General features: G+C 37.8%; 2 protein-coding genes and 1 pseudogene across 2 annotated transcripts; all 3 read right to left on the bottom strand.

Annotated features, from left to right (window-relative positions):
- Positions 1-5,067: 5,067 nt before the first annotated feature.
- LOC122492988 (olfactory receptor 6C74-like) lies at positions 5,068-18,056 on the bottom strand. Its single transcript, XM_043596877.1, has 2 exons — positions 17,949-18,056; positions 5,068-8,603 (listed from the first exon to the last, which is right to left on the bottom strand). The coding sequence occupies exon 2, from the start codon at positions 7,157-7,159 to the stop codon at positions 6,197-6,199; it is 963 nt and encodes a 320-aa protein (XP_043452812.1). The 5' UTR covers positions 7,160-8,603; positions 17,949-18,056; the 3' UTR covers positions 5,068-6,196.
- LOC122492987 (olfactory receptor 6C74-like) lies at positions 17,617-18,910 on the bottom strand. The gene is given in 1 exon segment (XM_043596876.1): positions 17,617-18,910. A coding segment is annotated over 1 exon segment (966 nt). The 3' UTR covers positions 17,617-17,944.
- Positions 18,911-24,070: 5,160 nt separating this feature from the next.
- On the bottom strand, positions 24,071-24,720 carry LOC122493535 (annotated as a pseudogene).
- Positions 24,721-26,143: the final 1,423 nt, after the last annotated feature.

Below are 26,143 nucleotides of genomic sequence, written 5' to 3'. Positions count from 1 at the left end.
GACCTAACAATTATAAACATTTATGCTCCAAATGTGAGGGAACCCAAATATATAAAGCAATTAATCACAAACATAAAGAAACTCATGGATAATAATACATAATAGTCGGGGACTTCAACACCCCACTCACAGCAATGGACAAATCATCTAATCAGAAAATCAACAAAGAAATAATGGCTTTGAATGACACACTGGACCAGATGGACTTAACAGATATATTCAGAACATTTCATCCTAAAGCAGCAGAATACACATTCGTCTCCAGTGCACATGGAACGTTCTCCAGAATAGACCACACAATAGGACACAAATCAGCCCTCAACAAGTGCAAAAAGATCTAGATCATACCGTGCATATTTTCAGACCACAATGCTATGAAACTCAAAATCAACCACAAGAAAAGTTTCTGAAAGGTAACAAATACTTGGAGACTAAAGAACATCGTACTAAATAATGAATGGGCTAACCAAGAAGTCAAAGAGGAAATTAAAAAGTCCATTGAAGCCAATGAAAATGATAACACCACAGCCCAAAACCTCTGGGATGCAGCAAAGGCAGTTATAAAAGGAAAATATATAGCAATCCAGGCCTTCCTAAAAAAGGAAGAAAGGTCTCAGATACACAACCTAACCTTACACCTTAAAGAGCTTGAAAGAGAACGGCAAATAAAACCCAAAAACAGCAGAAGACAGGAAATAATAAAGATTAGAGCAGAAATCAGTGCTATTGAAACAAACAAACAAACAAAAACAAAACAGTAGAACAGATCAATGAAACCAGAAGCTGGTTCTTTGAAAGAATTAACACAATTGATAAACCAGTAGCCAGTTTGATCAAAAAGAAAAAGGAAAGGACCAAAATAAATAAAATCAAGAATGAAAGAGGAGAGATCACAGCCATAACAGCAGAAATAAAAATAATAATAAGAGAATATTGTAAGCAGTTATATGGCAATAAAATGGGCAATCTGGAAGAAATGGACAAATTCCTAGAAACATATATACTACCAAAACTGAAACAGGAAGAAATAGAAAATTTGAAAAGACCCATAACCAGTAAAGAAATTGGATTAGTAATCAAAAACCTCCCAAAAAACAAGAGTCCAGGGCCAGATGGCTTTCCAGGGGAATTCTACCAAACATTTAAGGAAGAGTTAACACCTATTCTCTTGAAGCTGTTCTAAATAATAGAAATGGAAGGAAAACTTCCAAAGTCTTTCTATGAAGCTAGCATTACCTTGATTCCAAAACCAGACAAAGACCCCACTAAAAAGGAGAACTACAGACCAATTTCCCTGAAGAACATGGATGCAAAAATCATCAACAAGATATTAGCCAACTGGATCCAACAATACATTAAAAAAAATTATTCACCACGACCAAGTGGGATTTATACCTGAGATGCAGGGCTGGTTCAATATGTGCAGAACAATCAGTGAGATTCATCACATCAATAAAAGAAAGGACAAGAACCATATGGTCATCTCAATAGATGCAGAGAAAGCATTTGACAAAATAAAGCATCCTTTCTTGATAAAAATCCTAAGAAAGTAGGGATAGAAGGATCATACCTCGAGATCATAAAAGCCATATACAAAAGACATAATGCTAATATCATCCTCAGTGGGGAAAAACTGAGAGCTTTCCCCCTAAGGTCAGGAACAAGACAGGGATGTCCACTCTCACCAGTGTTATCCAACATAGTATTGGAAGTCTTAGCCTCAGCAATCAGACAACACAAAGAAATAAAAGGCATCCAAATAGGCCAGGAAGTTAAACTTTCACTCTTCACAGATGACATAATACTCTATATGGAAAACCCAAAAGATTCCACCAAAAAACTGCGAGAACTGATTCAAGAATTCAGCAAAGTGGCAGGATATAAAATCAATAAGTTGCATTCCTATACACTAACAATGAAGTGACAGAGAAATCAAGGAATCAATCCCATTTACAATTGCACAAAACACCACAAAATACCTAGGAATAAATCTAACCAAAGAGGTGAAAAATCTATACACTTAAAAACATAGAAAGCTTATGAAAAAAATTGAATAAGACACAAAAAAATGGAAAAATATTCCATGCTCCTGGATAGGAGGAACAAATATTGTTAAAATAACACTACCCAAAGCAATCTACATATTCAATGTTATCCCTATCAAGATAATGCCAGCATTCTTCACAGAGCTAGAACAAACAATCCTAAAATTTTTATGGAACCAGAAAAGACCCCGAATAGCCAAATCAATCTTGAAAAAGAAAACCAAAGCAGAAGGCATCACAATCCTGGACTTCAAGCTATATTACAAAGTGGTAATCATCAAGACAGTATGGTACTGGCACAAAAACAGACACTCAGATCAATGGAAGAAAATAGAGAACCCAGAAACGGACCCACAAACATATGGCCAACTAATCTTTGACAAAGCAGGAAAGAATATCCAATGGAATAAAGACAGTCTCTTCAGCAAGTGGTGCTGGGAAAACTGGACAGCAACATGCAGAAAAACGAACCTGGACCACTCTACACCAGACACAAAAATAAACTCAAAATGGATAAAAGACCTAACTGTAAGACAGGAAGCCATCAAAATCCTCAAGGAGAAAGCAGGCAAAAACCTCCGTGACCTTGGCCATAGCACCTTCTTACTCAACACATCTCTGGAGGCAAGGGAAACAAGAGCAAAAATGAACTATTGGGACCTCGTCAAAATAAAAACTTCTGTACAGTGAAGGAAACAATCAGCAAAACTAAAAGGTAAACGACAGAATGGGAGAAGATATTTGCAAATGACATATCAGATAAAGGGTTAGTATCCAAAATCTTTAAAGAATTTATTAAGCTCAACACCCAAAAAACAAATAATCCAGTGAAGAAATGGGCAAAAGACATGAATAGACACTTCTCCAAAGAAGACATCCAGATGGCAAACTGACATATGAAAAAATGCTCAATATCACTCATCATCAGGGAAACACAAATCACAACCACAATAAGATATCACCTCACACCTGTCAGAATGGCTAACATTAACAACTCAGACAACAACAGATGTTGGCAAGGATGCAGAGAGAAAGGATCTCTTTTGCACTGCTGGTGGGAATCCAAACTGGTGCATCCACTGTGGAAAACAGTATGGAGGTTCCTCAAAAAATTAAAAATAGAACTACCCTACAACCCAGCAATTGCACTACTAGGTATTTATCCAAGGAATACAGGTATGCTGTTTCAAAGGGGCACCTGCACCCCCATGTTTATAGCAGCACTGTCAACAATAGCCAAGGTATGGAAAGAGCCCAAATGTCCATTGATGGATGAATGGATAAAGATGATGTGGTATATATCTATACAATGGAGTATTACTCAGCAATCAAAAAGAATGAAATCTTGCCATTTGCAACTATGTTGATGGAACTAGAGGGTGAACGAAATTAGAGAAAGACAAATATCATATCACTTCACTCATATGAGGACTTTAAGACACAGAACAGATGAACACAAGGGACGAGAAGCAAAAACAATATAAAAACAGGAAGGGGGACAAAACATAAAAGACTCTTAAATATGGAGAACAGAGGGTTACTAGAGGGGTTGTGGGCATTAAGGAATGGGTTAGGGGCATTAAGGAATCTACTCCTGAAATCACTGTTGCACTATATGCTAACTAATTTGGATGTAAATTAAAAAATGAAATATAATTAAAAAAAAGAAAATGTTGTATATGTATTCAATGGAATACTACTCAGCAGTCAAAAAGAATGAAATCTTGTCATTTGCAACAACATGGATGGAACTGGAGGGTATTATGCTAAGTGAAATAAGTCAGAGAAATACATGTATCATATGATTTCATTCATATGGGGAATTTGAGAAACTTAGCAGATGACCATAGGGGAAAGGAAGGAAAAATAAGATAAAAACAGAGAAGGAGGCAAACCATAAGAGACTCTTAAATACAGAGAACTGAGGGTCGATGGGTTTGGGGGTTTGGGAGTTTGGGAGATGTGGGATAAATGGGGTGATGGGTATTAAGGAGGGCATTTGTTGGGATGAGCACTGGGTGATATATGTAAGTGATGAATCACTGGGTTCTACTCCTGAAGCCAAGACTACGCTGTGTGTTAACTAACTTGAGAATAAAATATAATAATAAAAAGCAGACAAAATAATTACCTTAATCTTTTTATTTTTTAAGTTTGTATTTTTATTCCAGTTAGTTAATATGCAGTGTAATATTAGTTTCAGGTGTACAATTTCATGATTCAACACTTACATACATCACCCAGTGCTCATCACAAGGGCACTTCTTAATTCACATCACCTATTTAACTCATCCCTCCACCCACCTACCCTCTGGTAACCATCTGTTTGTTCTCTATAGTTAAGAGTCTGTTTCTTGTCTTTTTTTTTTTTTTTGCCCTATGCTCGTTTGTTTTCCTTCTTAAAATATACATATGAGTGAAATCATATGGTATTTGTCTTTGTGACTGATTTACTATGCTTAGCATAATACTCTCTAGCTCCATCCATGTCATTGAAAATGGCAAAATTATATTCTCTTTATGGCAGAGTAATATTCCACATATATGCATGCCACATCTTCTTTATTCATTCATCAGTTGATGGACATTTGGGCTCTTCCCATAATTTGGCTTGGCTATTACTCATAATGCTGCAACAAACACTGAGGTGCATGTATCCCTTCAAATTAATATTTTTGTATTTTGGGGGTAAAAACCTAGTAGTGCAATTGCTGGATTGTTCTATTTTTAACTTTTTGAGGAACTTCCATACTGTTTTCCAGAGTGGCTGCACCAGTTTTCTTTCCTACCAACATTGTAAGGGGGTTCCACTTTTGTAACATCCTTGCCAAGGCTGTTGTTTCTTGTGTTTTTAATATTTTTAGAGATGATTCTTCTGAAGAAATAGGAGACACATTCTAGCTGGAAAATAAGTGCTAAAGGTACACAAAGTTTAAAGATTGAGATGATGGAAATATTGGTTTTAAAATAGGTTATCAATCAGAACAAAACCTTATCATTGACAACACAAGTCAGCCAGGGGGAAAAAAGGCTTAATTTGTTTATTTTCATCAGTAATGTGAAGAAGATAGGCAAATAACTTAGATTACACCAACTTAGACTTTGGAAGAAATTACAGAAATATGAAACATGTGCTCCCTTATACTAACACACAAACATTCTGTGGTAACAGCTTTTATATAGGAACAAATAATAAGTATTCATGCATCTGAGGGGCTGATTATGAATAAATAATTTAGGCAAATAGCAGCATTGGTCAGCTGTGACATGCTGTGGTTATTCCCTATCCTTACAGAATGTTCTAAGACTGAGAACAATTCTGTTCCTCTCCAGCATGAGAATGATGCCTATGTATATAGCTAAGCTAAAGGCCAAGGACAGCATTTAAGAGCACACCTGATGCAAACCATATATATTCCAAGGTAATGGGTGCTATGACCATTATTTCCTTGGGCTAAGGATGAAGGGAATGTAGACCCAAGCATTGGTACTATTTCTGTCATTTTCTTCATAACCACAACCTAATATACAAGCATCTATCATTTTAGCTATCTAAATGCCTTTGGTAAATATTTATTAATTCTGTGGAATCATATTCATGGCTAGATAGAAATGAAATAAAAATAGTATAAATCACTAAATTTTAGAAATTTCAAGCACATGGTTTATATCAGAGATAAGAATCAAAATTCAGTAAAGGATCTTGCAATTAATCGATTGTCATCAATATGTGGAATATTTAGGGACAGTAGGGTGGTTCAGTTGGTTAAGTGTCTGACTCTTGATTTTGGCTCAGGTCATGATCTCACAGTCATGGGATCCAGCCACACATTGGGCCTCCATGTGGGGTTTGGACCCTGTCAAGATTCTCTCTCCTTCCCTCTCTCTCTCTGAGCTTCCCTGCCCCCCATCTCTCTCAAATTACAGAAATAAACATTTTCAAAACATATATGTGGGATATTTAGGGAGAGATAGTTTTGCACATCCAAGTAAAATGTGGCCTAGAAAATAGATTTCTGTTTTGCTAGGGATGTACAAAGGGGAAGTGACATCTGCCAGAGACGCAGCACTATAACCCTATGGATGTCACATTGGCAAGAATGAAGACGATGATTCTCTGAAGACTTCCATACCAAGGCCATATAATTTTTTTATCTTGATACTTTCATTCTGCACATTGTCTCCCTCAGAGCCTGGTGGACCTGCTTGTTCCGCAGAGTGTAGATGACAGGATTCAACAGCGGGGTCACCACTGTGTTCACAAGGGCAGCCTCCCTGTTGGAGTCCAGCTTGTTCATTTGCTTTGGTTTCACGTATATAAAGACACAGCTGCCGTATATCATGGAGAGGACAATGAGGTGAGACGAGCAGGTGGAAAAAGCTTTCTGTCGCTCCTTGGCTGATGGGAGTCGCACAATTGTGACTACTATGTTGCTGTATGCGATGACGGTTATGATAAGGGATGTCAAAAGGATCAACAAAGCAAGGACAAAGACCAACATTTCAACAGACCTTGTATCAGAACAGGAGAGATGAATCAGGGCACCAAGGTCACAGAAGAAGTGGGGAATGACATGGGGGCCACAGAAGGATAACTGGGAAACCTTTACTACCAGACTAGTGATGAGAGTGAAGGCCAAAGTGAAGCAGGCAGTGACCAAGAGGAAGCAAGTCTTGAGGTTCATGATGGTTGGGTAATGCAGAGGCTTGCAAATGGCCATGTACCGATCCACAGACATCACTGCTATGAGGAGGAAACCTGCTGCTCCCAGATAGACAAACACAAAGGCTTGTATGAAACAGGCAAGAAAGGAAATGGTTTGCCGGCCTAAAAGAAAGATGACCAGCAACTTAGGAATAACAGCACTTATGAAACAACACTCAAAGAAGGAGAAAATGCTGAGGAAAAAGTACATAGGTGTCTGGAGCCGGGAGTCAGCACAGATGATGGTGACTATGACAGCATTGCCTGTAATGGATCCCAGGTAGGCCAGCAGGTGCACCAGGAAGAGGACCTTTCCCAGGTGTTGGATGGCAGGAAACCCCTCCAAGGTAAATTCTTGGACGGTGGTCCCGTTCCCCATTTCCATGGGCATCTCTTTCCACAGCATCATCCCTGCTGGTCTTAACCCAAAATCAGCAACCACAAGCTTTTAGAGGAGCATGCTTAAGGTATTTGCCTATCCAAGAAGGTGGCTAGACTGATGGCTAAGTAGTTTAGTCAATTGGTTCTTGAATCAGATGGACCTGAATTCAATACTAGTTCAACAGTGTGTTCTAACCCCTGAGATGGGTCATCTTTGGAAAGTTAGCTAACCTTGTGAACTTCATTTTCACCCTCAGCAAAATGAAACTGATAAGATCTACCTGTTCATGTTCTTGTGAGAATTAAAGCGTGTAACTCACTTGACATATGATGCTAATGTTTCCTGTTGCTCCTCAAGTCTAACTGTAATGCTATGATCTTTAATGTAATGCTTAAATATAGCATCAGCCATAGGCAGGGTTATTGACATTTTTGTAGTTATATATTTTATTGTTTTTAATGATATTATCAGTTTGTAAGTAAACATAAGAGTAATGTTAGTAACATTCCCTTTGAATATCCCTTTTAATAATGCAACACATTCTGTTGTCCAAGCTGTCATCATCATCATCTGTTGAGGATCTATGCTTGTTCTGTGTTGGGTCATTGAAATTCAGTATTTCTATGACTCTTCACAATAACCATGAACCCCTTATTTTATAGAAGCAGAAACTGAGGTTTAGAGAGTTCCAGAGAACTTGGGTCACATAGCTAGGACTTTAGCCAGAATACCTGACTCCAGAGTACCTGCTGTTTCCAAATGCAGTGACAAAACATTTTAAAATGGGAGTAAATTTATTGTTGATGATTTCTTAACCTTAAGTGAAAGATTAGCTTCATAGCTTACTTGTTTCTACCCTTAGTTATAACCACTGATGAGTTACTGGCCTGTGGAATGACACAGGGCTTAGAGAGCATCTACTTTAGCTCAAGAATTTTATAGAAGAAACTAGAGACCAGAGACATTGGATGCTGCTCAACAACAGGACATGAACTGTAAGTCCAGAATTGACCACCCACCCCTTGGGTTCATGCTGGCCTGTGAGGGCGGTGGGACTGACAGTAGGTCACAGGATTAACCTACTTAAGAGGATATTCTGGGAACCTGGCACACATACACTGACTCTTCCATGAAACTCAGTGAACATTCTTCTCTCTTCAGTCCTCTCAATCAATGACTTTTCTTAAGCTTCTTGGCTCTAGTATCTCAAAAATAGGCTAAACACTGGGAGTGTGAAATGTGTCACTCTCACTAACCCACTGTGGGCCAGATCCCCTAAAGTGCTGCTTGTGAAACCAAAGTGCTCACCCCCAGCCTGAAGGAGCTTCTGCTTCTGTTCCAGTTGTCCCCAGTAAGTCCACAAATCACCACGGTCCCTGAGGCCAGTCACACATAGGAGTCACCTCATGGCAGGCAGGACTTCCTCCTCTTGCAACTATTATCTTCCAAGAAATCGAGAGCTTGCTGTGGGCTGAGAGGAAAGGAGAGAAGTAAATGCATTTATCATAGCCTGTTGTCCTACAGTAGGGTGAATATGCATCCCATGTTGCCAGTGTCTGGCTGACAAAGCTCTCTTTCTATAGCCCAAAATGTTTCGTACCACAGCAAGGCTACATGGCAGCCTACACCACTGAAACCCCAGAAAGGAGCAGCTGGAGTAAAACAACCACATTTCACTACCGCCAATTCTGGGCTAGAGCTGGAATCTCAGACTTAGGGTTCTTCTCCCAAGTGGGTAAAAGTCCGCCTAACATGCAACATTGTGGTCTACCTCATTCACCGGCTTCTTATAGGTTTATCCCTGGGTCCTGAGACAAGGTCCTTCTGCCGTAGTGCTCCACTGTCACTGGTGCACCTGCTCCAAGATACCTTGTACTCCACCATGCTCCTCCATCATATCTTCACCTTTCCATATAGAGAAGCATCCTTGTTTTACTGCATTGACAATGAGAATCTGCTGACATGCAAGTCTGAGGCTCTCTGATATTTTTTATACAAGACTGGTCACCAAACCAGGATGGACCCAGCCAGTGAGCAGAGAGTGCAGTCCCCTAATTTTACTAGATGATGAAGACACAGGGGCAGAAAGTAAAGGCACAGCTGGTGTCCTGGGGGCAGCTAATTGGTCACTGTTGAGAACAAGTTACTAGGGCAACCCTTATTTATTTTATTTATCTTCTCATTATTTATGGTGACACTGATTCCCAGATGTCCACACTGTTCTCTGCCAAGAGTTTTCAAGAAAACTATATGACAATTTCCCAAGGGTTTCTAAAATCCCAAGCTGAATGTTGCTACTAATTTGAGGTACAAGTCCAGAGTACAATTTTCTACATGTGGTGTATGCCAGAGCATACACCCTGGCTTTCATCAGTCTTTTGGGAAGATACTGGTGAAGTCCACCTTTCTTGGTCAATCATTCTTCATGCTTCTACCAATGTTATGATTCTTTTCATTGCATATTTTCATCTAAAAGATATCTTAATTTTGTTCCACAATCTCCTTGAAAAGGAAAGCACACACTTCTTCCTCTTCGGGGAAGAAAAGGAATACTTGGTGATTTCTATAAAATCTCTAGCCTGGCAGGACCCTCTCTCTTTGAAAGTATCTGGGAAGTGGATCCTCAGATTCTTTCTAGATGGAATAGAGGAAGAGATGTGAGCCTTAGGGTGGAGAAGCTGTATCCATAGCAACCATTGGCTTGAAAAACTGCTTCCTCTCCTCGGTACCTCAGCTAGGCTGCAGTGGCAGGAGTGATCCATTTTTCCGTGGCCTTGGCTTCCCATTGAAATACAGAGAAGTGGACTACACTCCCAAATGTATTTGCAGGCAACCCTGGGGCATATGGTAGCTGTATGGAAATTTGTTCTGCTTGAATCTTCCCTCATAAGTATTGAACTTACAAGGTCAAGACAAATATTACAGAAACTTTCATGAGTTTCATGTGGGTTCCACCTTCCCACTAATAGACAAAATCGTTTTTATAACATCTCTCCATCAACACACTTTACTTTCAATCCAGGCCAAACCTGGACTCCATGGTAATATTCTCAGTTGGAAGTTAGGAAAAATAAAGAATATGGGAGATGAGTTACAGAAGCCAGAGCAAAGTGAGACTATACATTTTAATGCTCAGATAAAGGATCCTTTGCATGGGGTATTAATTTTATTCAGTGCCATATTCATGGTGCAGAAATACCTTACACCTGGGGAGCACCAATGCCAACATGACAGTGGGAGGGTGGGAGGAGAGGGTCTCCATGTGGTTTGATGGAAAGGTTTAGAAAGGGGACACTCAAAGAAATGAGCTGAACTAATTACACTTTGTATCTAGCATAAGGGGTGGTGAACTGACACCAACAAATATTTCAAATTGTTCCACTTTTCTGGATAGTGCCTTCATGGCTCTCCAATACCAATATTTCTTCATGTTTTTTGATGCAGTCTCAATGCAATATTTTTGCTTTTTTTACCTTGCCTCAGCAACATTTCTAGAAAGAAATTGCTATGGCCTATGTCAAAGAGGTAACTGCCTGTATTCTCCTCTAGGATTTAATGGTTTCCTGTCCCACGTTTAGATCATTCATCCATTTTGAGTTTATCTTTTTGTATGGTGAAAGAAGGCGGTGCAGTTTCATCCTGTCGCATGTTGCTGTCCAGTTTTCCCAAACACCATTTGTTGAAGAGACTGTCTTTTTTCCATTGGCTATTCTTTCCTGCTTTGCCAAAGATTAATGGACCACGTAGTTGTGGCTCAGTTCTGCATTTTCCATTCTGTTCCATTGATCTATGTGTCTATTTTTGCTCTATTACCATATTGTTTTGATTACTACAGCTTTGTAATATAACCTGAAATCCAGAATCATGATGCCCCCATCTTTACTTTTCCTTTTCAAGGTTGCTGTGGCTATTGTGGTTCCATACAAATTTTAGGATTGTTTGTACTCCTCTGTGAAAAATACTGTTGGTAATTTCATATGGATTACATTAAATGTGTAGATTCCTATAGGTAATATAGACATTTTAACAATATTTGTTCTTCCAATCCATGAGCATGAATGTCTTTCCATTTCTCTGTGTCCTTTCAGTTTTCTTCATCAGTGTTTTATAGTTTTCAGAGTACAGGTCTTTCACTTCTTTGGTTGGTTTATTCTTCAGTATCTTATTGCTTTTGTTGCATTGGTAATGGAATTGACTTCTTAATTTCTCTTTCTCCTGCTTCATTATTGGTGTCTAGATATGCCACAGATTTCTATACGTTGATTTTGTATCCTGCAATGTTACTGAATTTGTAAGTCAGTTCTAGCAATTTTTTGGTGGTGTCTTACGGGTTTTCTCTATAGAGTATCATGCCACCTGCAAATAGTTAGTGAAACTTTGTCTTCTTCCTTGCCAATATGGGAGCCATTATTTCTTTTTGTTGTCTGATTGCTGAGGCTAGGATTTCCAGTACAATGTTAAAGAACAGCAGTGAGAGAGGACATCCCTGTCTTATTCTTGACCATAGAGGAAAAGCTCTCAGTTTTTCCCCATTGAGATTCATATTAGCTGTGGGTTTTTCATATTTGGCCTTTAAAATGTTGACGTATGTTCCCTCTTACCCTACATTGTTGAGGGTTTTTATTATGAATGGATGTTGTACTTTGTCAAATGCTTTTTCTGCATCTATTGAGAGGATTGGATGGTTCTTATCCTTTCTTTTATTAATATTGTATATCACATTGATTGATTTGCAAATATTGAACCACCCTTGCAGCCCCAGAACAAATCCCACTTGATTGTGGTAAATGATTCTTTTAATGTATTGTTGGATTCAATTTGCTATTATTTTATTTAGAATTTTTGTTTTTGTTTTGTTTTAAATATAATTTATTATCAAATTGGCTCACATACAACACCCAGTGCTCATCCCAACAAGTGCCCTCCTCAATGCCCATCACCCATTTTCCCCTCTCCCCCCACACCCATCAACCCTCAGTTTGTTCTCCATATTTAAAAGTCTCTTATGGTTTGCCTCCCTCCCCCTCTGTTTGTAACTATTTTCCCCCTACCCTTCCCCCATGGTCGTCTGTTAAGTTTCTCAAGATCCACATATGAGTGAAAACATATGATATCTGTCTTTCATTATTTAGAATTTTTGAATCCACGTTCATCAGGAACATTGGCCTGTATTTCCCCTTTTTAGTGGAATCGTTGTCTGGGTTTGGTGTGAAGATAATGCTGGCCTGATAGAATGAGTTTGGAAATTTTCCTTCTATTTCTATTTTTGGAACAGTTTGAGAAGAATAGGTATTAATTCTTCCTTAAAAGTTTGTTAAAATTCACCCGTGAAGCCATCTGGCCCTGGACTTTTTTTGTTGGGAGACTTTTTTTTTATAATTCAAATTGTATTTGAATTTTATGATTCAAATTCTTTGCTTGTTATCAGTCTGTTCAAGTTTTCTATTTCTGCCTGCTTCAGTTTGGGGTGTTTATATGTTTCTAAAAATTTATCCATATCTTCCAGATTGTCCAATTTATTGGAATATAATTTTTTGTAATATTGTCTTCTTTTTTGTTGTTCTAAAAAATGTGATTTATTTTATTTTTAAATGTTTATTTATTTTCAGAGAAAGTGCATGTTCATGAGCAGGGAGGGGCAGAGGAAGAGAGAGAATCCCAAGCAGGCTTCACACTGTCAGTGCGCAGCCTAATGTAGGGCTCTATCTCATGAACCATGAGATCATGATCTGAGCCAAAATCAAGTGTTGGACGTTTAACTGACTGAGTCACTCAGGCACTCCCATAATATTCTCTTCTGGATGTTTATATTTCTGTGGTGTTGGTTTTTATTGCTCCTCTCTCATGTGTGATTTTATTTATTTGGGTACTTTCTCTTTTCTTTTTGATAAGTCTGGCTGAAGGTTTATCAATTGTACTAATTTTTTCAGGGAACCAGCTCCTAGTTTCACTGATCTGTTCTACTCTTTTTGGGGGGTTTTCTATATCATTTACTTCTCCTGTAATCTTTATCTCCCTGCTTTTGCTGGCTTTAGGTTTCATTTGTTGTTCTTTTTCTAGTTCCTTTAGGTGTAAGATTTGGTTGTTTATTTGAGATTTTTCTTGACTCTTGAGGTAGGCCTGTATTGCCATATAATTTCCTCTTGGAATTGCTTTTGCTGCATCCCCAAAGTTTTGGACCACTGTGCTTTCATTTTATTTTGTTTCCATATATACTTTTTAAATTTCTTTTTAAATTTCCTGGTTGACCCATTGATTCTTTAGTAGCATGTTCTTGAACCCCCCATGTATTTGTGGGGTTTCCAAACTTTTTCTTGTGGTTGACTCCAAGTTTTGTAGTATTGTGCTCAGAAAAAAAATGTGTGGTATGATTTCAATCTTTTTGTGTTTGTTGAAGTCTGATTTGCTACCACTGTGTGATCTATTCTGGAGAATGTCCCATTTGCACCTAGTCTCTTTGTATTTGTTGAGGCCTTATTTGTGACCTAATATGTGATGGATTCTGGATACTATCCCATTTGCACCGAAAAGAATGTGTATTCTGCTGTTGTAGGATGGAATGTTGTGAATATTTCTAAGTCCATCTGGTCGGTGTATCATTCAGAGCCATTTTTTCCTTGTTTGTTTTCTGTTTAGATGATCTGTACATTGATGTAAGGGTGGTGTTAAAGCCCCTTACTATTACTGTATTATTATCAATGAGTTATTTTATGGTTGTTATTGTTTTATATATTTGGGTGTCTCCATGTTGGGTGCATGAATAGTAACAACTTTTATATCTCATTGTTGGATTGTCCACTTTGTTATGATATGGTGCCCTTTTTCATCTCTTGCTAGTCTTTGTTTTAAAGTCTATTTTGTCGATATAAGTATTGCTACTCAGGCTTTCCTTTGATTTATATGCATAATAAATGGTTCTCCATCCCCCCACTTTCAATATGCAGGTGCCTTTAAGTCTAAAATTAGCCTCTTCTAGGCAGCAGATAGGTGGGTCTTGCTTTTTGATCCATTCTGGCTCCCTATGTCTTTTGGTTAGAGAATTTAGTCCAATACAGAGTAATTATTGATAGATATGTATTTAGTGACATTTTATTACTTGATTTGTCATTGCTGTTGGAGATTCTTTCTCGTCTTTGTCACTTTTGGTGTTTCTTTACACTCAAAGAGTCCCCTTTTATATTCCTTGCAGGGCTGGTTTAGTGGTCACGAACTCCTTTAGTTTTTGTTTGTCTAAGAAACTCTTCATCTCTCTTTCTATTCTGAATGATAGCCTTACTGGATAAAGCATTCTTGACTGCATATTTTTCCCATGCAGTACTATAAATACATCATGCCACTCCCTTCCAGTTGCTAAGTTTCTATTGAGAAATCTACAGCTAGCCTTATGAGTCTTCCCTTGTAAGTTAAGGACTTCTTTTGTCTTGCTGCTTTTAGGATTTTTTTTAATTGCTGTATTTTGCAAATTTAACCACAATACATCTTGGTGTTGGCCTACTTTTGTTTATTTTGATGGGAACTTTCTGTGCCTCCTGGATTTGGATATCTGTTTCTTTCCCCAGGTTAGGGAGATATTCAGCTATTATTTCCTCAATTTTCTGCCCCCCTTTCTCTCTTCTTCTTCTTCTGGGACTCCTATAATATGAATGTTATTGTGTTTGATGAAGTTGCTGAGTTCCTTAAGTCTATTCTCGTATTCTATAATTTTTTACTTCTCTATTTTGTTCAGCTTATTTTCCATTATTTTGTCTTCTATATCACTAACTCATTCCTCTGTTTCTTCCAGCATACTGTTCGTTGCATCAAGCCTGTTTCCAATCTCAGGTTTTGCATTCTTCATTTCTGACTGATTCTTTTTTAACAGTGTGAATTTAAGGTGGTGGGCAAGTGAATCTAATTAGTGTAAAGGGTGGATTGAAGAAGACACTGCTAGGCCCCACCCATATTACCTTGGATTCAACTTGACAGGCAGCCTATAGGTTGTTTACTATAAATTCCTGCAAACTCTGTCAGTGCACTATTTTTGGCCCTGGGAGCACATTTTTCTGAGCATAAGACAAGCCAGAAGGGCTAGCGAAAGAACACTCCCACAAGCAATCCTCAATGGATGATGGGTGCGGAATTGTTATATACATACCCCATCTTCTTTTATTCTGGGTTTGAATAATTCATAAGAATGTATTATACTGCTACACAGAATTCCACAGTGAGATTGGGCTCCAATTTCCCAGAAGGGTAACTGGCTTGGTAATACACAATTCTTTTTACTATAGCACTTTCCCTCCTCCCTACTGGTTATTCATGGAATAAACTCTCCAGTAAACTACTTGTCTTCAAATTCTTGCTTCTGGGTCTGCTTCTGGAGTAACTCAAACCAAAACATTGAATTTTTTTCAACTCCCTAGTTTATTTCTCCTGAAATTGACACTTTCTCTGCAAATTGTATACCTACTAATACTAAGAAGTTTCCTCTGTGAATCAATCCTTCAATTTTCATGGGCTGTCATATGAGAAACATCTTTAACAAAGTAATACTTTTCATTCTAAAATAACTGATTTCAAGGAGTTCATTAAGGACTTTCTGTTCCACCAAGGTGAAATAACCCTTCCCCCCGCCCCCACCCCAGGTCTTCCCTCTTTAAATTAGAATACCCTGGACATAACACAACAAAGAATGATAGAAAGATTCTGAAAAATAGAAAGAAGATAGTAGATGGCCTAGGGACCTTGGGACTTGAGGAATGATATGGCAGTCGTTTCCCTGGGTTTCTTTATTGCCTTTCTTTTTTTTAATTTGTTTATATTAAATATAATTTATTGTCAAATTGGTTTCCATACAACACCCAGTGCTCATCCCAACAGGTGCCCTCCTCAATGACCATCACCCACTTTCCCCTCTCCCCCACCCTCCATCAACCCTCAGTTTGTTCTCAGTATTTAAGAGTCTCTTATGGTTTTCCTCCTTCCTTCTCTGTAACTTTTCCCCTGTCCCCTCCTCCGTAGTCTTCTGTTAAGTTTCTCAGGATCCACATACTGAGATACCTCATTGCCTTTCATATATCCCAGACAGGGTGCTCCAGAACCCTCCAACTCAGAACCGACAGATTTTTTTAAATAGTTAAAAAAAAATAAAACTTTTCCCCCTAACCCAAACTTGGAGAAGAATGCCCTAATAACAGAATTTTTATCAATACTAACCCTACTCCATCCAAATACCAACAGAAAAACCATACCTTCTTCTAGTGGCTTCATCTGAGTCGAGCAAGGAGTATCTTCCCTGCTCATTCATGATAAAAAACAAAAATAAACTCCTAATAAGATAGGACTACAGGGTAACTACCTCAACTTAATAAATAGCATCTACAAAAATACCTAGAGGTTCATCTCCTACACTAGTCTGGTTCATGAGGTCAGGCTGTGAAAATTGGAAGAGGTGGCTATTTTATCTAATGCACAGAAACCAAAAGCAGAGAATTCTCAGGAGTTCCCTGCCTTTAGATTAGGTTCAGAAATTATCTTCTTCTTTGGAGAAAGGAGGGACATAGACACAACAGTCCTTGGAAGACCATAACGCCCAGGACAGTTTATAATCAGACCATTCCCAGACATAAAAATCTAAATCACTCAACATTCTTTGATAGTCTAAAGTTCTTCCTAATCAGAATATGCCTTAAATATAAGAAATTCTCAAATCAAGCAGGAAAGGAATATACACAATCAAATCAGACACAGTAAACATCAAATGCACACCATGTACATGTCGTGTCAGATGTGACAGGTACTACTTCCCATTAGGGCCAATTGTTTTCAGTGGGGAGGGAGCCACCTACTCCAAGAAGCTACAAACACAATAACTGACCCAATTTTAATCCATTTTTTAATTATCAATGCATTCATTTTCCTTTTAAACTTTCCTAATTTGGAGTTCTGTTAGTTTGCTGCATAAAATGTTGACCATAATTTAGCTTAACCTGAAAGATGGTGGCAGCTCCCACACCTAAAATCACATTGGGAGAAAATATCTCTTACATGTGGGGAGAGAATCTGGTAGTGGGATCACCTATTTTTCAGTAACCTACTGGGACCAAGGCTTGGCAATATCAATTACAGGGGGAAAAGTTGAACAAATTAAAAAGTTTTGCCTTTTATTTATGTTTCAATAAAGAATTAAAGACAATTTTATTGGTTACATTTGATACACTAGAAGATGACAATGTCAAAGTGCCTAACCACCTCTAGGTTACCCTGAGCTACTTATGCCTCTAAAACCAATTGACCCAAAGAAAGAACCAGCTTACTGCTGGTTCATTTACATAAAAGATACAATTAATGAAATACCATTAATTTTAATTAGGCTATTATATGACTTTATGTAATTTTCAGAAACAATTTGTTTCTAAAATTTCAAACCATGAATACATAAAATGGTAATGTTTTCTATGTTTTCTTAGGTATCAGAAAACTCAAGCATAAGAATGTACCAGCAATTATTATTATTATTATTTTATTGATAACTTTTTAAATTCTTAGCTTAAAAAAATTATATTATATGATTTATGTATACTAGGTTCTCCATAGAGAACCTAGTTGTTTGAATTGAATTCATAAAAGACCACTGAGTAGAAAATCAAGATATCCTTCAGCATAATATAGAGAACTAAGATGAATTTTCAAATAGTGAAAAGTATTGCATTGCAAAGTAAGATAGTACCATCTAGATGAAATTAGCATATGCTAGATCACTATATGTAGAGATTCTATAGGAAAGATTTCTGCAATAATGGGAAATTGAACTAGAAGACCAAGAAGATCCACTTACCCTCCAAAGCTCTGTTTCTGCAACCTCACCCTGGACAGAGCATCCCTCAGAGCCTGATGGACCTGCTTGTTCCGCAGAGTGTAGATGACAGGGTTCAACAGTGGGGTCACCACTGTGTTCACAAGGGCAGCCTCCCTGTTGGAGTCCAGCCTATTTGTTTGCTTTGGTTTCACGTATATAAAGACACAGCTGCCATACATCAGAGAGAGGACGATGAGGTGAGAGGAGCAGGTGGAGAAAGCTTTCTGTCGCTCCTTGGCTGATGGGAGTCACACAATTGTGACTACTATATTGCTGTATGCAATGATGGTTAAAATGAGAGATATCAGAATGACAAGCAGAGCAAGGAAGAGGACATATATTTCAACAGACCCAGTGTCAGAACAAGAGAGATGAATCAGGGAGCCGAGGTCACAAAAGAAATGAGAGATGACATTGGGGCCACAGAAGGATAACTGAGAAACCTTGAGCACCAGACCAGTGATCAAGATGAAGGACAAAGCATTGCAGAAGAAAGCCAGAAGGAAACTAACCCTCAGGTTCATGATGGCCGGGTAGTGCAGAGGTTTGCAAATGGCCAGGTATCGATCCAAGGACATCACAGCCATCAGGAAAAAAATTATTGACCCAAAAAACAGAAAATAAAAGGCTTGTGTGAGACAAGAAGTAAAGGAAATTGTTTGCCTTCCTGAAAGAAAGATGGACAGCAGTTTAGGAATAACTGTGGTAATAAAACAGCATTCAGAGAAGGAGAAAGTGCTGAGTAAAATATACATCGGTGTCTGGAGGCGATGGTCAGCCCAAGTGATAATGATGATCACCATATTTCCTGTGATAGAGGCCAGATATGCCAGCAGATGCATCAGGAAGAAGATGTTCCCCAGGTACTGGATGGCAGGAAACCCTTCCAGAATGAATTCTTGGATTGTTGTCTCATTCCTCACCTCCATGTTTATCTCCATTTCTCTGTCATCAACTCTGTTGGATCTGTTAAACAGAAAACACTATCATCAAGGGATTCCTATCATCAAAGAATAAAAAATTTAAATCATGGCCACTATTAAAAAAATAACTACTACTTGCAGCTACAACTCTGAATGAGGGCTTATTTTGTATCATTTAAATGCTGTATTATAAAAGATTTTGAACTTTTTCTATTATTAAATTGTAAAAATTGAAGGCTTATTGTTTATTTTTGAAAATAAATTTTAATGTGCAACTTTACTTTTTTGGAAAATATTTTTTTTAATATTTTATTATTTTTTTTTAATTTTTTTTTAACGTTTATTTATTTTTGAGACAGAGAGAGACAGAGTATGAACGGGGGAGGGTCAGAGAGAGGGAGACACAGAATCTGAAACAGGCTCCAGGCTCCGAGCTGTCAGCCCAGAGCCCGACGCGGGGCTCGAACTCATGGACCACAAGATCATGACCTGAGCTGAAGTCGGCCGCCCAACCGACTGAGCCACCCAGGCGCCCCATATTTTATTATTTTTAAGACAGAGAGAGACAGAGCATGAGTGGGGATAGGGCAGAGAGAGATGGAGACACAGAATCTGAAGCAGGATCCAGGCTCTGAGCTATCAGCACAGAGCCCAACGTGGGGCTTGAACTCAAACTGTGAGATCATGACCTGAGCCGAAGTCGGATGCTCAACCGACTGATCCACCCAGGCGCCCCAGAAAATATTTTTAATAAGTCCATAAGGTAAAGAATGCAAATTGAAAATTATTGTTTACACATAATGTATAAAACTAACAGATAACAATGAAGATTATCATCCCACAAAGAATATTTTTATGGGGTCACAGTTTTAATTTCTATACTTCAGGTATAATATGCAATATATGAAGCTCTCCTATGTACTGACTTCAGTCCTCTGGAAATAGAAACTGTGGGTGGGGGGGCACCTGGGTGGCTCAGTCGGTTTAGCATCCAATTCTTGATCTGGGTTCAGTTCACGATCTCACAGTTCATAAGTTCCAGCCCCACATCAGGTTCTGCACTGATGGTGTGGAGCCTGCTTGGGATTCTGTCTCTCTTTATCTCTGCCCCTCTCCCACTTGTGCACACTCTACACATACATACATACATACATACATACATACAAGAAAGAAAGAAAGAAAGAAAGAAAGAAAGAAAAAAAGAAAAGAAAAGAAAAGAAAAGAAAAGAAAAGAAAAGAAAAGAAAAGAAAAAGAAATTGGCAAGGAGATCATTTTCCTATTAGCATGTTCCAAACCAGTTATTTTCCTGACCTGAAATTGGTTCAGCCTGAGTTCTTTACCCAAGACCTTAAGAGTAAGCAAGAGAGTGTTATGCTAAGTGAAATAAGTCCTACAGAGAAAGACAGATACCGTATGTTTTCACTCTTATGTGGACCCTGAGAAACTTAACAGAAGACCATGGGGGAGAGGAAGGGAAAAAAAAGTTAGAGAGGGTGGGAGGCAAACCATAAGAGACTCTTAAAAACTGAGAATAAACTGAGGGTTGATGGGGGGTGGGAGGGAGGGGAAAGTGGGTGATAGGCACTGAAGAGGGCACCTGTTGGGATGAGCACTGGGTGTGGTATGGAAACCAATTTGACAATAAATTTCATATTCAAAAAAAGAGTAAGGAGGAAACCTAGTTTAGCACAATATCTCATAACTACCCAGTCTTTGGGTTTAAGAGAAACTATGTCTAAAGGTTGGGGGCTAGAGGCATGGTTACATGACTTGGTTGTTCAGAATCAATGAATAAACATTTAATGGGTGAGTCAGTTTCCCTCTCACTCTACCCACCTGACAGAAAAATTCTTCCTTCTGCTCTTAGTCATAAATTACCCTTCAATATTGTTTTCTGGTAATATTTTTGTTACACCAGAAGATTTTGGTGTGATGGAATTACACCTGTATCCCCTTTGCAATCACTAGAGGAACATTGTTTTGTTTTGCTTTGTTTTGTTAATGCCAGTGTGTACCTAGAAGCCAGATGAATTGATATGTTATCTTTGGGGAACGAATCTGGGCATCCATTGGAAATCAGTGCTCTAGTGAGTAAGTCACCATAATTAAATTGTACTTTACTTAATTCTTTGATTTAGCTAAACCTATTACAGTAACTATGCATGACCCACAATACAAACTTAAACATAACAAGTCTCTGCTTTAAATATGTGACCTGTTAGGTTGCAAGTATCCTCATAGTCAAGTACTCACCAAGAAGCAGCTTACAGGAAACAGTTTCTTTGACAATATGCTTCTCTTTTCTTCTGACAAGCCAGGAATTTTCTCCTAGGCTAATGGAACGCAGGGTGGGGAAGAACACTCTTAAATGAGACGTACTTTTCCTTGAACTATTGAAGAAATCAATAAATGCCTTATGTCTTAAATTAATAGGAAATGATTAAGGCTGATTTTTTTTTTCATGGAAGACAGAGATTTCTAAACTCTGGAGGACTGACAGTCATAGTTTTCCCCTATAGCAACTGGACTGATAAATCCTAGATCAAGACAACAGAAAGTATCACAAATATGCACCAGAATTTGCTGATGCAACCATTTAAAATTCCTGAACATATTTATATCCAGTCTATGGCATACGATGACCCAGTCCATCATAAACATCAAATTTGGTCAGTTATGCATCCATACCACAAGAAAGTCAGGAAGAAGAGACAACAAAGGTCACTTTCCTTTGGACTCTTGTTAGTCACTTTCCCATCAACCAGTTGCTCCCCACCTTTCAGAGTAGCTGAGGATCATTGCAGTCATAAATGAGAATACATTCAAATGCCCTGATGATATATTTACTACAGGATTATTTACCATCCCCAATGAGACACACAGGGTCCAAAAGGACAAACCTCTGGAACACTGAGAATTCATTTAGAGGAGTATGAAAAAAGGAAGCAGGAACTAAAATCATAAGAGTCCCAGAGGACATTTAATTGTCCATATTTGGAAATGAGAAATTTCAGCAGAAATATAACATAATTGCCATTTCACTGCATATGGTAACATACAACTGTCATTACCAATAGCCCACACAATTCTTTGTACAAGTCTTCAAAGGTATATTTTCCATGAGTGGTCTAGAGTGGTAAAATTTACAAAATCCCGAATTACATATGTCAAGAAAGACAAGCTTAAATTTTTACAATTGTCTTTGCTTGTTTCCCTTTTTAACTTGGTATTTTATTGAATGAGGTATAATTTACATTCTGTAAAATGAACAAATTTTAATTGTACAGGTTGATAATTTTCTAAGTATACAAATAGCCATGTAACCGCTGTTCAAATCAAACTATAAAACAGTGCCCTCCTTAATACCATCACCCATTTAGCCCATCCCCTGTCCACCTCCCCTCCAGCAACCCTCAGTTTGATCTCTATAATTAAGAGTCATTCTTATGGTTTGCCTCTCTTTTTTCTCTCTCCATATGTTCATCTGTTTTGTTTTCTTAATTCCACATATGAGTGAGATCATATGATATTTGTCTTTCTCTAACTGACATATTTCACTTAGCATAATACACACTGGCTTCATCCACATAACTGCAAATGGCAAGGTTTCATTCTTTTTTACTGCTAATATTCCACTGTATATATATACCGTATCTTCTTTATCTGTTCATCAGTCTATGGACATGTGGGCTTTTTCCATAATTTGGCCACTGTTGATAATGATGCTATAAACATCAGGGTGCATGTATCCCTTTGGATAAATATTTTTGTATCATTTGGGTAAATACCTAGTAGTGCAATTTCCATGTACACATGAAAATAATGTGTATCTTCAGGTGCTAAATATAACAATCTACAATTATCAATTAAGTGCACTTAGTTGATAGTCATGCAAACCTCTATGTGTACTGATTTTTTTGTCTGTTCTATTAATTACTGAAATAATGATGTTAAAACCTCTATATTTGTGGATCTTTTTACTTTAGTTCTTCCAACTTTTCTTTCATGAATTTTAAGCTCTATCATTATGTGAATATACATATAAAATTATGTCTTCCTGGTGATTTCATTTCTTTATCATTATAAATTTACCTCTTAATCTCTGAAAATACACTGTGAAGTCTATTTTTTTAATATATATTACTATGGTCACACAAGCTTTCTTTTGCTTGATGTTTCTTGGAATTTCTTACTGTATATATTTAAATGTTATTCTTATAACCAGCACATGGTAAAGTCTTCCTTTTTACCGGGTGTAGTTCTCTCTCTCTCTGTCTCTGTGTGTGTGTGTGTGTGTGTCCCCTTTTTTAATTGGAGTGCTTAGTCCATTTACATGTAATGTCATTATAAGGTTAGATATAACTCTACCATCTTTTTATTTTTGAGAGAGAGAGAGAGAGAGAGAGAGAGAGAGAGAGAGAGAGGAGAGGGGTGGAGGGAGAGGGAGAGACAGAATCTTAAGCAGGCTCCACACCCAGCATTGAGCCTGATGCAGGGCTTGATCTCATGACCATGAGATCATGACCTGAGACAAAATCAAGAATCAGTCACTTAACTGGCTGAGCCACCCAGGTGCCCTAACTACCATCTTGATGTTTCCTTTTATTTGTCCCCTGCTATATATTTCATATTCTTCTTTCCTATTTTCTTTTGAATTCACCATGCATTTTTAATATTGCATTACAATCAGCTCTATTATCTTTTAAACAGCTTTAAGTGATCATTGATATAAATGGACATATTTAAAGTGCATAATTTGAGGGGCGCCTGGGTGGCGCAGTCGGTTAAGCGTCCGACTTCAGCCAGGTCACGATCTCGCGGTCCGTGAGTTCGAGCCCCACGTCAGGCTCTGGGTTGATGGCTCAGAGACTGGAGCCTGTTTCCGATTCTGTGTCTCCCTCTCTCTCTGCCCCTCCCCCGTTCATGCTCTGTCTCTCTCTGTCCCAAAAATAAATAAACGTTGAAAAAAAAATTTTTTTTAAATAAAGTGTATAATTTGATACATTTTGGCATGTTATTTTTTTAATGTTTTGGGTTTTTATTCAAATTCCAGTTAGTTAACATATAGTGTAATATTAGTTTCAGGAGTAGAAATTAGTGATTCATCACATACATACAACACCCAGTGCTCATTACAACAGTGCTCTCCTTAATCTCCATCACCCATTTAGCCCATTCCCCACCTATAACAACCCTCAGTTTGTTCTCTGTAGTTAAGAGTCTCTTTTATGGTTTGCCTAAGAGAGCCATATTGTTTTAAGGGCTTGGTGATGGGTTTTGAATTCAGTCAGGGTAATGAAACGCTTTATCACTGGAACAAATTGTACATCTACCGTGGATCATTTGGGATTGTCTTCTTTTCTGGATGGGTCATAATGGGGATTGTTTTTCTCAAACTGTGTGTGGTCTGGGTAAGCCTCTTTCATAAGCTTCACAAATTCTGTGATATCTGGCTCTTTGCAGTTGCTATGGTAGAAGGTTTCTCCCCCCCAGCTTCATGGCTTGAAGGAAGTTCCAGGCCTGTCCTGGTTGTTTTGAAACACCATCCCAGTATGCTGTCTGCTTGGACTGTGCTTTAAGATGCTCAGTACTTAAGTTTACAGCTACACCTTTCTCTGGTTGGCTGTCTGGCTCTGACTTTCATCAGCCAGTAACTGTTTAGATACCTCTCACATTTTTTAAGGGCTGATCTTCCTAGGGCTGAAGTTTCCTACTTTAGCTGATGTCTCTGCTAGTTTCTTCATCTTAATCTGTTTCCATGCTGGCCTCTTATTGTCTGGCCCAGCAGGCTCAGCAGCCCAGCCAGCCTTTTCCAGGGACTTGGCATGGCATTTTCACATGTTTAAGTACTTATGAAATCACCACCATAATGAATATAATGAAGATATACATCAATCCAAGTTTCCTACTGCCCCATTGTGATAATTCCATTTTATCTCTTCTGTTGGCTTCTTAGCTATAACTTTTTACTTTTATTTCAGTGGTTGCTTTAGTGTTTACAGTATACATCTTTAACTTATCATTACCTACGTCCAAGTGATAGTTTTACCACTTCACATATAAGAAACTTATAATAGTATACTTCTATTTCTACCCCCTCAGCTTTTATGATATTATTGTCATATATTTTCCTTCCACATATGTTATGAACTCCACACTGCATTGTTACTATTTTTGTGGAGTCTATTATCTTTCAGACATTTAAATAATTAAAATAAATACCTTAAATACCTACCATATAGTTACTATTTCCAGTGCTCTTCATTCTTTTTCATAGCTCTGCATATTTTCATCTGGTGTAATTTTCTTTCTCTTGGAAGGACTGACTTTATCAGTTATTATTCTGTAGGCTTCCTAGTGATTAATCCTTTTATCTTTTGTAAGCCTTCATTTTTGACAGTTTTACAGGTATCAAATTCTAGGTTGGCAGATTTTTATTCACAGTCCTTCAAAAGTGCCTGTATCACTGAATTCTCATTCACTTCTCTCCAAAGAGAATTTTATGTCATCTTTATCTTTGTTCCTCAGTATGAAACATGTAATTTTTCCTTTTGGCTGTTTTTAAGATTTTCTCTTTATCACTGGTTTTGAGCAATGTATTATGCATTTTGGTGTGGATTTTTTCATGTTTCTAGTGCTTGGGTTTTGCTGAGACCTTTGGTTCTGTTCTCAGAAAATGTGGAAAATTTTGGCCATCGTGTCCTTAAATCTTTTTTTGTCATCCCTCTCCACATATAAACTTCTGTTTCAGAAATCGAATTATATGCTCGTTGGATTGCCTGAATTTGTCCCATATTTCACTGATGCTCTTATCATTTTAGTTGGATTAGTTTTTCTTTGTGTGTGTGTTTTTAAGTTTCTATATCTTCAAATATGCTATTTTTTCATCTGGCATGTCTAATATTCTACTCATCTCATCTATTAAAACTATTCAGTAAAATTTTGAATCAAAAAAGTGCAATTTTCTTTTTTAAAGCCATTTTATTCAATTATGATTAACATACAGAAAGCTGTGCACATTTTCTTTATTCATTCATCCATCAATGGACACTTATGTCATCTCTATATCTTGGCTATAATAAATAACGCTGCAGTGAACATGGGAGTGCCGATATCTCCTCAATATCTTCATTTCGACTCCTTTGGAGATATATCCAGAAGTAGTATCATTGGATTATACAGTAGTTTTCTTATATATTTTTAAATTTTCAACCATTTTTATTCAAGTATAATTATCATGCAGTGTTATA

Source organism: Prionailurus bengalensis, chromosome D2 (genome assembly GCF_016509475.1).
Source record: "Prionailurus bengalensis isolate Pbe53 chromosome D2, Fcat_Pben_1.1_paternal_pri, whole genome shotgun sequence".
Classification (NCBI taxonomy): Eukaryota; Metazoa; Chordata; class Mammalia; order Carnivora; family Felidae; genus Prionailurus; species Prionailurus bengalensis.
Note: the sequence above shows the minus strand (reverse complement) of the source record. Positions and strands in the feature narration are given on the sequence as shown.